This window comes from Elephantulus edwardii, unplaced genomic scaffold, assembly GCF_000299155.1.
Source record: "Elephantulus edwardii isolate Elephantulus edwardi_28Jun2011 unplaced genomic scaffold, EleEdw1.0 scaffold00003, whole genome shotgun sequence".
In the NCBI taxonomy this organism is placed as follows: Eukaryota; Metazoa; Chordata; class Mammalia; order Macroscelidea; family Macroscelididae; genus Elephantulus; species Elephantulus edwardii.
In genome coordinates, this window is record NW_006399753.1 from 7,641,748 (window position 1) to 7,655,130 (window position 13,383).

The 13,383-nt window shown below is 49.0% G+C and overlaps 1 protein-coding gene across 1 annotated transcript in view; it reads left to right on the top strand.

The window, feature by feature from the left end:
• The window catches only part of ZFAT (zinc finger and AT hook domain containing), a 137,264-nt gene that overhangs the window by 102,707 nt on the left and 21,174 nt on the right, over positions 1–13,383 (top strand). The window contains exons 12-13 of the mRNA XM_006879270.1: positions 985–1,123; positions 8,509–8,627. Coding sequence (XP_006879332.1) covers positions 985–1,123; positions 8,509–8,627 — 258 coding nt within the window. The remainder of the gene's footprint in view (positions 1–984; positions 1,124–8,508; positions 8,628–13,383) is intronic.

Below are 13,383 nucleotides of genomic sequence, written 5' to 3' on the forward strand. Positions count from 1 at the left end.
ACCTATATAGAAATAGAAATTATATATATAAACAAACCAACCCTCCAACGCACTGCTGTTGTTCTGACTCCTAGTGACCCACCATCGGGTGTCTGAGGTTGGAAATCCCTTTTGGGGGAGACTGCCTCTCTTCCTCCCTAGGAGTGGCTGGTGGATTCGAGCCCCTGCCCTCTTGTTTTCAGCCCAGCGTGCTGTGCTCCGCCCCATCAGGACTCCTTGCCCGACTCTAACCCTGACGCTGTGTGAAGCTGAAGTGAGACTGTGGCTCACTCTGACGGCTTTCTCTCGAGGGACCCGCTCTTGCTCATGTGGGGGCTCGAACACCTGTACCAGGTGGACTTCCTCCGCCGTGGACTGCAGCGGGCCGGTCCTCCCGGATGAGACACTCACACGGACAGTGGGGCAGGTCGGCCAGCAGAAGGGGCAAGTGTGTCAGAGGTGCTGTGAGGGAAGGCGGCCTCCCTGCTGCTTGGATCCTTCTTGAGCCAAAAACCTGCTGGATCATGTCGGCGCCGACTCGGGGTGACCATACGGGGTACAGAGCATCCAGTGGCTACAACTTACAGGAGTGGATCGCCAGGCCTGTCTCTGTGCTGCCACAGGGCAGGTTTGAACCATCCACCTTACAGTTGGTGCAAGAGACAGTGGTTTGTCCCAGCTGGGGGCCTCGTCTTCTGGATGGTGCTGCAGATTCATAGCTTCAGATAAATACACATTCATGGGACACAGAGAAGGAAGACAAGGAGCCCCCCCTTGGGACACTCCTCCTGTCTAGGAGAGGGCCTGACCCCAGTCACTAGGGTGGCTACAGTGTGTCCCTTAAAGCACATCTTGACATGAGTGGCTTGTCATGGGCACCTGGTTCACTGCTTATCCACCAGTTGGGGTAGGTCATGAGGGAGAACCTCCCAGGGCGTGTGCCCGCTGCCGGGCATTCCCTCTTGCCCGCCTGGCCTTTTTAACACCATCTCCTTCCCTCTGCAGCCCTTCCGCTGTGCCCATTGCCATTACTCCTGCAACATTTCCGGCTCTCTGAAGCGTCACTACAACAGGAAGCACCCCAATGAGGAGTACGCCAACGTAGGCAGTGGAGCACTCGCCGCTGAAGCCCTGGTCCAGCAAGGTGAGACCCCAGCCCCATGCCCCTGGCCCCATGTCCCCGGCCCCACACTCCCGGCCAGCACCCCAGCCCGCAGAGCCGCCCGGCTCTGACACCACCGTCCCATCATGGATGCCGAGTGGGCTTCCCTCGTGACCGTCCTTATCCTTGTCCTCCCAGCCTCCTTCTTGTTCATCTCCATCCCCCATGACCTGGATAAACTCGAGTAGCTATAACAGAAAGCTACGATAAAAGAAGTAAAAACGTACCCACATATTAAGGCTGTCCCCCAAATAATGGTCTTTGTCCCTGCATAGAGCTGGTAAAATCCGTGGCTTACCTTCTTGGTTTAACATCACAGCATGAATGTTTCATTTTGGAGAAGTGTCTTTTTCATTGTATTTGAGCCCTGGTGACACAGTGGGTTAAGCGTTGGACTGCTAGCTGAAATCTACCAGCTGCTGTGAAGGAAAGTCTGTCCCTGTAAAGGTGACCGCCTTGAAGCCACCAAGGGCCACTTGTACTCTGCCATGCTGTTGTTGTGTACTGTCTAATCACAACTGACCCATAGAACCAACCCATAGCTGACCCTCCAGTGGATTTTCAGGGGCAGTAAATCACGTGGGAGAAGATTCTCCATCTTTCTCCTGCAGAGCAGCTGGTGGATTCGAACTACATACCTTTGTGTTGGCAGTGCAGTTCCTTACCACTAAGCCACCAGAACTGCCCCAGAGATCCTCTGTCCTGTAGGGCCACTATAATCAGCATCCACTGCACTGGGGTTGATTTTGGGTTTTTGAGATGAGGCTTCAATTATATTTTTAAGAGTGGTTGTAAAGCAGCATTGAGGGGAAGTACCCCATTTATTTAGCCATTTGTCTGTCTTGGAACATTACGGAGTTCTCAGATTTTTCTGGGTTTTATTTTTCAATTATAAATAGTGCTGGGGTAAGCGTATTGAGAGATTAGCTTCTTTGGATTATCTACAAATAATTACTGTGTCCTCAGATTACTTATTTATCCTGAAAAGGAAGAAGTATTGAGAGCATTTGAACTAATGAGACTGACCTAGACCTTGTACTATTGAATTGTTCTTCTGCTTCTTCTCTTTGTAATCACGCACTTGGGCTGGAGGAGGCCCGGCTCCTGTGCCGTGACTGTATGGGGAAGGCAGTGGCATTTGTCTCTGAGCTTAGCTAGCTCGGCTTCACGGGGATTGCAGCATACGCACGCAGACGCTGTGTTCGTTCCCTCCCAGCCCCGTGACTACTTGCGGCAGAAGCAGGTTTTAGAAACTCAACCTCCAGTAAACAAAGATGCGTGGTTTCAGCTTCCCCCACAGCTGGCGAGGCTCGGTGTCTCGGGCTCGGCTTGTCCCCACGGAATGCTTCTTAATGTGCAACAGATGAACTGACTAGGTCCCTCCGCACTGCCAGTGACGGGGCTGATGCGTGGAAGTAGATGAGCAGCATAAAACACGGGATGATTTTAACGCCGTCCATCTGGGGCGAGGGTATGCGTTTGCTTTAGATTTCTTTCCTGGCCGTTTAAGGAGCGGAGAGCAGGAGGGTGCAGTGGAGGGGGCACCTGCCACTTCCATGGCTGCACCCACTGGGCAGTGCCTAACTGACCTGCCCCGTCAGTCTTAGTTGTCTAGGGTGCTGCGACAAACATATCACAAGTGGGTGGCTTTAAACAGATGTACTCTCCCACAGCTTTGGAGGCTAGCGGTCCGAATTCAGAGGACCGGCTCTAGGGGAAGGCTCTCTCTCATTCAGATGACCGGCTCCTGGGGAAGGCTCTCTATTGGAATAACACCGTATCTCCTTGCTGCCGCTGTGAGCCTGGCATCTTGTACCTCTCCCCATGTGTCTTGGCATCAGTATTTCCTTGGGTTTAGGAGAGTTTCAGCACATGGACTCCGTGTCCAAAGGATGCACTTGGCTCCCAGCTCTTCTTTCCTGGTGGTAATGAGGTCCTTCCTCCACTCCTCCCTCCCCTCTACTGATCTCTTATATGATAAAAGGTGATACCCCAAGAAACCCCACTGATGAGGGATCATGTGACCTGCTTAGGACATTGCATCATCCTTCACCCCCTTGGCAGTGGCTGATCATGTCATGGGGATGATATCATTACATAACTCCCTGACCATCAAGAATCATGGCCCTGCCTAGCTGACCATATCTGGGGGGCACAGTTCAATCCACAACTCTGCCTTAGGACCCTCATCTGTTCAGTGGAGCTCACAGCAGCGTGGCACGTGGGGGTTCTGCCAATTAAGTGAAAGGAACCATTCAATACATTTTCACATCTTCTTTTGTGAGTTTTCCCCCCTGAAAATTTTTGAGATCATTTTTGGTTGTCTCCCTGTCCAGAAAGCAGAGAAGAGTTGCATGGATTTGCTCTTAGCTCAGTGAACAGCTGCAGTGGTGGGTCAGGAGGGCTTCTGAACGGCCTCCCCTCTCCTGAGCTGACTGGCAGGGGAGGCAGCTCCTGTGGCTGTGGGGACCTGCGGCGGGCATCTGTCTGATGTCACTGCCATGCTCCATTGCCCCTCCTGTCATTGTTCACAGTGTGTGCTGAGGAGGAGCTGTGTCACACCCTGCCTGCCGTCCAGCTTGCTATGATTGGAATCAGTTGACATTTCCAAGTCTTGCTTTTACACTGAGTCTTTGCAAGGACAGCTTTTGGTTTTATATTTATATATAGAGAGCGCTCTGGTAGTCTAGAGGCAGGAAGCTGCACTGCAACCTAGAAGGCACGTAGTCCGAGTCCACCAGCTGCTCCGTGGGAGAAGGATGGGCATTCTCCTCCCGTGTGATTAACTGCCTCTGAAAACCCACTATATATACACCCCTCTATCCGCGCGCGCGTGCGCACACACACACACACACACACACACACACACACAAATTCTCCAAAGCTCATGCGTCGTCATCCAGTCGACTGACTCGCAGGGACCCTGGAGGACAGTGCCAAGCCCCCGTGAGTGTCTCTGAGGCTCTGCATCTTTATGGAAGTCGCCTGCCTTGTCTTTCACTGCAGAGTACCTGGTTGCGTTGAATCACTAATAGTTAGTGTCCGATGCTTTAGCGCTGCACCCCCAGGACTCTGTGGACATGTATGAAACCAGGCCCTTCAGCATTGAGTCACCTTATGTGTGTGCACATGTGTATTTGCAAATATGTATTTGCATACATGTGTATGTATTTCCCTGCTGTCAGAGGGGCCTGTCGATGGGGAGAGGTTTTGTGCCATTAGTTCTTAAGGGCCTGGTGCCTTTGTGCTGTGTATTAGCACAGTGTCTGGGACCAGAGAGCTGGTCGAGTAGGAACACACTTCAGTGACCTCAGAGCCTCAGTCGTGCAAAGCTCTGGCTGTCTTGTGCTTTGGAAGGAGGAGGAGAGGAATCAACATGGACTCATAGCTGACCCTCCAACCGGTTTTCAAAGACCAGAAATCGCATGAAAGGAGATTGCCCATCTTTTTCCCACTGTGCAGCTGATGGATTTGAACCTTGTGCCTTTGAGTTGGCAGTGCCCCTCCCTCCCCGCTGGGCCACCAGAGCTACTGTTAGGTTGTATTACTGTGTTGGAAGCGCTCAGTTGTTTGGTGCCACTAGAATTTTTCAGTTTCTTTTGATTAATTTCAGACTATTCTCCACCTCCCAAAATAAAGTTAAATCAAAATTCAAGAAAATAAAAAATAAAATATTTCTCTTCTTCTCTCTACCCCAGAATGTATCTTCATGGGGCTTTGCAGTTCCTTGTTTGGATATAGAGGAAGATGTGTTAAAGTAATGACATGATAATAATAATTTTAAAAAAATCATGAGAAACGTAGACTTTCTTAAATGACAGTTACACTATTCTTTGACCAGATGCAGAGTATAAACAGTGTCACATGGTGACAACTCGCAGAACCGTCCATGCTGGGGCCGAGTCTCTCCTTTGTGTGTGGAGGTTGTCTGAGGCTGGTCGGGTGACTCAGTTCAGTGGTGTGGAGGAAGTGGGGAAGGGACTGGCTGGAGCTGAGTTTGCCCCTGGTCAGACATTTCCGTTCTTTGTGGGTTCCTGAGGGGGATTACACCAGTATATTCCATGGAGTTGGTATTTCTGGAGGCTCTTGGGGTGCCCTCATTGCCTGCAGTTCCCAGAGGCGACCTGTGTTTCTTGTCTCAAGGTCCCTTCCTCCAGCTTCCAAGCCAGCAGTGGCCATGGCGTCTCTTTCCTGTGGCATCCTTGTGCCCTTCCTCCTACCTTCCGCCTTCCCTCACCAGGGCCTGGGGTTACACTGGGGTCCCTGGACATTCTGGGCTACTGTCCCATCAGGATCCAGAGCATCTCGTGTCTGTGAAGCCCCCTCTGCCATGCCAGGAGATGCACACCCACAGTGTGGACTTTAGAGCTGACGTCTCGGGTGCCTGGTTCTGCCAGCCTCCGTGCCCTTTCCCAGGCTGTGGGCTCTGGCATCTTCTCGGTAGAGAGCCGAGACCCAGAGTTAAGGAAGAGTCTCTGAGTGTAGTGGGCACCAGGTTCAGTGCTGTCGCTGCCAAATCTTGTGCTCTGTGCCATCTGGAAGTTCTTGTTGTTATGTGCCGTCGAGTCGTTTCCGACTCATAGCGACCCTGTGTACAACAGCCCTAAACTCTGCTCTATCCTGTGCCAACCGCACTCCGACACACCCATCCCGATTACCCCAGTCACTGAATCAGTCCACCTCATAGAGGGTCTTCCTCTCCTGCACTGTCCCTCCACCCTTCTAAGCATGACGTCCCTCTCCAAGGACCCACCCCTCCTTACAACATGACCAAAGTATGTCAGACGAAGCCCCAGAATCCTTGCCTCCAAGGAGTAGCCTAGTTTAACCCTCTCCAGGATGAATCTGTTTTCTTGGCAGTCCAGGGTACATTCAATACTCTTCTCCGGCACCACAGCTCAAAGGCATCAATTCTCCTTCTCTCCTCCCTAGTCATTGTCCAACTCTCTGATGCATAACAAATGATTGCAAAGACCATGGCCTGTATCAGGCTCACCTTAGTCTCCAGAGAGACACCATTGCTCTTCAGTACTTTAGAGAGGTCCCTAACAGACTTTCTCATCGCAATACGTTTTTTGAAGTTAGGCTGTGGAAAATGCAATTGAATTTTCAGTATCGTCCACTCCCACAAAGGAATGCAAATACTGTAATGCCTCAGCTCCTCTGGAATATACTACATTCCAAAGAGAAGCAGAGGGTGCCACCATGGAGTTTGGAAATCGCTCCTAAAATGCAGTTCTTCTGCCTGGTCGGCCAGCCTGTGTGAGGAGAGGGCCATTTGCGGCTTTGAGCCCATAAGTGGTTTTTAGGGAAGGGACTTGGCACCAGTGCCATGGGTCACTTCACCAGGCCCTCCGTGACCTTGGCTGCACACTGCCCACACCTGGAAGGAGCTGAGATAGAGATCCGTGCCGCTCAGCCTTCATGTCCAATTGTTGTTCTTAATTAAAGTCACCATGGCAAAAGCTGACGGTTTAATTAATGTGGGAGCGTTATAATATTGTTTAATTTAAGGATACTATAAAGACATTTTCCCTGCCCAAATCAGGTTCTGTTAGCAAGTGTCCTAGAAGGAAGCTTTCATTTCACTCCTTCAAGTCCAGGAGAAGGTTTGGGAGCTGGTTTCTACTCACTGTAGCATATTCAGCCTTTTTTGGGAGAGGCAGCGTCTACCTGACCAGAGGAGAAGTCAGCACAATTCCACCACACCACAGGCATTTCAGAGGACAGTCGTAGGAAAAGATGTCGTCTTAGATGATCTATCAGTAATAACTAAAACCCAAGCCAGACCCACTGCCATTAAGTCCGACCTAACACACATTGACCCCGGGACAGAGGAGAGCTGCCCGGGGCCCTGCTCTGAGGGTACGAGCCTTACGGACTGGTTCCTCTGTGACCCTTGGAGTAGCTGGTGGGTTCAAACCACTGACCTTTTGGTTTCTACCCCAGAGATTAAGGTCACCAGGGTTGCATAGAAAACAACAAACAAAACTGAAAATTAATTTTATATCCTGGACAAGAACGAACGAGCCCATTTTATGTTATTTAAGATGGTAAAAGGAGTTCTGAGTGGATTCGGATACACTGGGTGGGTGAAAGGGTGGGCATGGGTGAAGGCCAAGCAGGCGCAGGGCAGAACAGTGTCAGGGAAGAACGTGGGTGACCCCAGGTGCTCGCAGCTTGTGGGATGACAGGTCGGAACCGCAGAGCCTCAAAGTTTGGGGAGTCTGGTGAGGGCGTGCCAGGCCCCAGCCCTGGTCATTAGGGCTGGCTCGGGCCTGTGCCAGGCTGCTGGATTTGGAGGTCCTGCAACAGGATGGGCCTTAGCTTCCTCACGCTGCTCTTTGCTTTTAACACACACTCTGTTCAAAGTGAATCTTAATCAGGTGTGAAATGGGACAGCTTTACACATACAGTCTTACGTGTAAATCTCCATCTTTTTTTTTGTAATTTAGAGTTTTGCATTCTCTTAATTAAAGCCTTGAACACGTCTGAGAACATGTGCACGACTGAATCAGTTCATTAAGTAAATCATGACAGTTAAGGCTGTGAGCTGCTTTCTGACGTGTTGTTTGCTGGCAAGTCCATTGGGCGGCGGGGTCACACTGATGACTTAACGTTTGAAGGGAAGGTGCCCGGAGCTCCAGTCCCCACTGTGAAGTCTTCTGAGATCAAGGAAAGCAGCCACTGAACTTTGGTTTCGGGTTTTGTTTTGTTTTCCAAAGTGTTTATTATTTACAAAGGAGAAAGTGAAACACCTGGTCAAGTCATTTTTCCACCCAGTCAAGGGAGTTTTCTTACTCATCTTACTTCTCTCTGGCACTTAAAATATGAAGCATATCTTGGACTCTGCCGATGCTTAACCAGTAAAGAAAAGCAACAATAACTCCCATCCACCCCACCCCAGCTCTGTGCTTTAAAATGTAAATGCCCACAGTCTTCTCAGGATAGTGAGGTTAGAGGGGAGAGCGGGGTGAGGGAGGAGGAAAGCCTCACTGGGCACTTGAAAAGATGGGGTGATCGTAGGTGGAGATCAGTAGTAATTATGTAAAATACAACGTGTGTGAATGAGTGTATAAAGCAGGGTGCACGTGAACAGAGTACCAGGTAAACAAAGACTGGATAAAACACGACTTACATACATGAAGAACAATGCCTATGGATGATTGTACGGAAACCAGCTAGAATGTGTAAAAGGAAAACGCGTCTGCTGTTGCTGTTCTGTGTACGTGCAAGGCGGGCTTGACTGGAATGTGAAGGGCCGTGGACACAGCAGCGGTGCGTCTCGGAGATCCGAGGCCTCTGGGTGGAGGGCGCGAGGCGGGCGTTGTGTGGTGCGAACGCACTCTCTGCCTCTGTGTTTTCAGGTGGTCTGAAGTGTCCCGTTTGCAGCTTTGTCTACGGCACCAAATGGGAGTTCAACAGGCACTTGAAGAACAAGCATGCGCTGAAGCTGGTGGAGAACGGAGGCGACTCCGGGTGGGAGGTGAGTAGCCAAAGCTCAGCACTGATCTAGCGGGAAACGAGCTATTCATAACGTGGGCTCGCAAGAAGCAGCGCCCCTGACGAGGAAGGTTGGCGGGAAGTGGCAGAGGGAGGACAGGTCCAGCAGATAGCAGAAGCCACTCGAGCTAGAACAGTGTGGTCTGGTGCAACACATGCACAGCCTAATGGAACGGAATAGAAAATAATCACATACGAAAGTTTCGTGTTGGATACCATCTCGTCACCTCTAACTCACGGTGACCCAGCCCCAGAGTGTGACCCTGCCCGCTCCTGTGCTGTCCTGCACTGGCTCCTGGGCTTGTGGCCGCGGTGGAAGTCACTGTCCCTCTGCCTCAGTGAGGGTCTCGTCTCTCTCACTGACCATCTACTTTAAAGCTGATGCCTTTCTCCAGGCATTGGGTCCTCTCGACAACATGCCCCAGAGCATGTGAGATGGAATTTCACCATCGTTGCCACTAAGGTGTGTTCTTGGAAGCAGATTTGTTTGTTCTTTCAGGAATCCGTGGTCTAATCAGTATTCTTTGCTAATGCCAACTTCAAAGGCATCAATTCTTCTCCCGTCTTCTTTATTCGTTGTCCAGCATTCAGATGAATGTGAGGTGATGGAACATTCCGTGAGGTGCTTGATTCCTTCTTAATCTTCAGAACGACAGTGGAGTTCTGTAGCACTTGGGGAAATTGTGTATGGTCAAGAATACTTCCTGAGTCAGTCACTTGCAGGGTCCCTGGGAGTTAGCACTGAGTTGACAGCAGTGTTTTGGGTTTTTTTCTGTCTAAAGTCGGTGGGGAAAAGTTGACCTTTCACATTATGTAGGATAGCCAACTAAGATAAGAGATAAAAATGACTCTGCTTTTCATAATCTGTATGATCCATTTCAAGAGGCAGATGCACACACTGTGATGTCTTACTAGAGACCAGGAGAAAACATGAGTGAATTCCTCTATAAATCGACCAGGAAACATTTCCACACTATAGTTCAAAATCCAGATTCAATAAAAGGAAAAAAGAGTTCTCAAAAACTGACTGCATGAACAATTTCAAAATACTTTATGGCAGGACAAAACCCTTTTTTGTATGAAGTAAAAAGACAAGTGACAGAAATCATTTGCAGTCTTACGATAGTAGAAATAGTACCATTTTCACAATAGAAAAGACCTATAGAAATAATGATGGAAAATTTCTACAGCCCAAAAGAAAGATGAGTGAGAGATAAGAAAGTCTGTGGTCCAGGAATGTGGCTTCCCTGGAGGAGGTGAAAACATGACTGAGCCCACGTTGAGTAAAAACAACGCTAAATTAAAACTCGACTGAGACAGAATTGTTTATCGACAGGGATCCGGCGGTTGATGCTGTCCCTGTTGGCAGGTCCGTGGAAAGAGTGCACACTCTCAGACATTGCCGAGAATGAAAATGGTACCACCCCGTGGAGGGGAAATTCAGCGATACCTCGCGAAAATGACAGTTTCCTTACCCGCTAGCTAAAAAACACTTGGGAGATGATCTCAGAGTTACAGCGGTGGATGGGAGGGAAGGCGTGTGCACAGGACTCTGCTGCAGCACCTGGCCGGGAGGAGCCAGTGTCTGTGTGTGAGATCGATGCCTGCATTTCGGCACTGCGGTGTGTCCACAGTGTAGAATCGTGGGGGCAAGGCTGTCCCTGGCTGCCTCTAGGGGGTGGATTCTGTGGTCTACCGGGCTGTGGAAAAAAGTGAGGAGAAGCAAAGTGTGTGTGTGTATGTGTATGTAGGTAAAATGGAAGGATAAATGAAAAACTTGAAAGGGGAGCATGCCTTTCTGGTGACACAGTTTCACATGATTGACAGTTCCACTGAAGGGTATAAAGGAGAAAAAGCTGATTTAAGTAATTTTGGAAAACAATGTTTTCGAAGGCTAAAGATGAAAAGAACTGTGTGAGTCTAGCAATCTTAGCAAATTGTCATCATCAATCAATGTGTTTCTCACAGGAGTATAGGTTAGCCGTTCTGGAATGACCGTGTGCACAGGACACTGAAGATCAAATAAATTCTTGTAGATAATAGAAACCAGAATTTTCCTGGTTAGAGGACTAAGTTACAGCTAGGGAAGAGACATAGTTAGAATGAGCCTAATAGTGCTGAATTAGAGTTATCTTTTTAATTATAGAACTCATTTATTAATATATATGCACATAGAGATAATTGTGAAGAAGTAGTTGTGTTGATGTGTGTACACAGGATTTAATTAGATGTGTGTGTGCATACCAGTGAGATACATGTCTACACTCAGTTGTATATGTATGTCCATGGGACTTAGTTAGATGCGTGTGTATACATGGATTCGTTATATGTGCACTTGTGAGCTAGTTAGAGATGTGTGTACACCTGTTAGTGGGATATGTGTGTGCATAAAAATAAGGGTGTATAAACGGATTCGTTCTGTGGGTAAGCTTGATATATGGGTTCGTAGGATGCGTATAGTTCCTAGCACTGCCATCCTGTAGCAGTGGTACGTCTGGTGTCCAGATCTTGGTTTCTATTGGCACTGCCCAGTAAAAGGACCAGCATTCTTTGAAGGGAAAAAAAAGCCTAAATGAGAGAAGTACATGATGGTCCTGGAGCATTATCTATGACTAGAAAGTGTTTTCCAAGAAGATGGCATATCAGAAGGGTACAAGAGGCAGCCTGAGTGTTCCCAGGGCCCAGCGCTGGGACAGTGCAAGGAACAAAATAATTGAAGGTGGCGTTAGCGTGTGGTCATGCAACGGTTAGTCGCTCAGGTGCAAACCAGAAGGGGCGGGTCCTTAGAATAAAGACCACGTGATCCACTTCCACGCAGGTGACAGCCTGGGAGACCACCGGGCAGTCCTACAGTGTCACGTAGGGTCACAGAATTGCTTGATAGCACTCAACAATTTCTAGTATCCAGATTAAGTAAATAGTTACAGTTCTATACGTATAAATTCCTATATATAGTTGAATCAATAAATAAAGGGAGGAAAATATCCAGTACAGTGTCTCCAAAGAGAACAAATCAGAAATGTGAAAAGAATAAAGAAAATAGAAAGTGATGAGAACCCAAATTGTTTTAGACACACAAGGACCCTGGCGGGGCCCATTGTAAGTGAGAAAGGGAGAGAATGTGCTGGAGGGGGGAGGAATTGAACTCCTCTTAGTTGGTTGTTTGGTTTTGACTCTATAAACTCTAGAAATATTTTACATAGTGAAACATAAAATAATATAGCAATAAAAACAAAATTAAACTTTAAAAAAGAGTAGGTCTTAGAAATGGAGAGAAAAAATGATTCCAGCTGTGTCCCAAGCCAGCGGCACAACTACAGAGATGAACTATTTCAAGAGACTTTAAAATAGAGTTTTGATTGTATACTCCCTAGTGGCATATAAACCAAGGGCAAAAAGAACTTGGGGGGAAAAGAGGAAAATTATGTGTTTACCATGAGCCTGCTGGTTGTGCAGGGACGATATTGTGATTCTGAGGTTTTTGTTTAATAATTGCAGTGGAACATATAAAATATGTGGAAGTCCATGAATTTATAACGAGGCTTGGAAGAAACAACTCATTAGTCGCCTTCATAGGATGCTAGGGAATCACCACTTATCTTGAGCTGATAAATAAAGGGTGAGGATGGAGCAATTATCCCACCCGTTCCAAACAAACTGTTGCTCAGGGTGACCAAATATTTGCTCAGGGCAGACTCCCCTTGGTAGACATGTTTCAGCATGTAGTCCGAGATTAGACCTGCAGGTTTGCCGTCTCCTCGCGGGGGTGGGAGTGGGCGCTGGCTGTGTGGGGTGACACGTGCCCAGCTGCCCGGCCCAGCTGGCAGCTCCGCAGAGGAAGGCCAACAGTGTCCTCCCGTTAAGATCTCCAGCCTTGGAAACCCGGTGGGCCACCGCTCAGGCAGTGTGTTCCATTTGTTGGTTTTAATGAAAGAAGATGGTGGTGCTCAGATGGTTCCCCAGTGGCTGCCGCCGTGAACTCGGCCTCCATACATGGTGAGGATGGCACCGGCGCAGGCAGGACTTCCGTCCGTATATGAGTCGGAACCACCTGGATGGCCTTGGACAATAACACTGACAGTGATGTCATAGGATCAGCACTTTGTACCCATTAGCGGGTCCAAGGGAGAAAGTAAGATCTTCCATGCAGACTTAGAGCTCTGGGAACCCACTGGGTGGCTGCCAGGAGTTGAAAATGACGTGCTGGCAGTGGGAATAGTACGGTTAGGAAGAAAAGCTTGCAGACCTACATTAAAGCCCAGCTGGTGAACACCATGGGGGTCACAGCGGTTCTGTGTGGACCCAGCCACAGGGGCTGCACGGGACTGGACACCATTTCATTGCACCCCACCACGTGACTTGAGAGCAGTTAATGCTGTCGAGGTAACAGTGCTTTTCACTAACTTCTAACCTCACAGCCCGTTATCTGTGTCTCTAACTCAGAGACCCACCCCAGCCCAGCAGCGTGCTTGCCCAGAACTGGACCCGACTCGGGCTTCTGTGTCTTAGCACAGTTTACAGGAAGTCCTGAGCAGGGAGGACAGACCACAGGTCACATGGTGACAGAACTGGTACAATCCAGACCCCTGGGCACTGGGTGAGAGGCCAGCCCACCCTGTCCAGCACGTGAACCGCAGGCGGGAAGGCCAGAGAGGGATGGGGAGCACATCTTACTCCACACAGCCAGTCGTAATGCATAGACCACATTAGAATTGATTTGAACCACGAGGCTGTCAGAA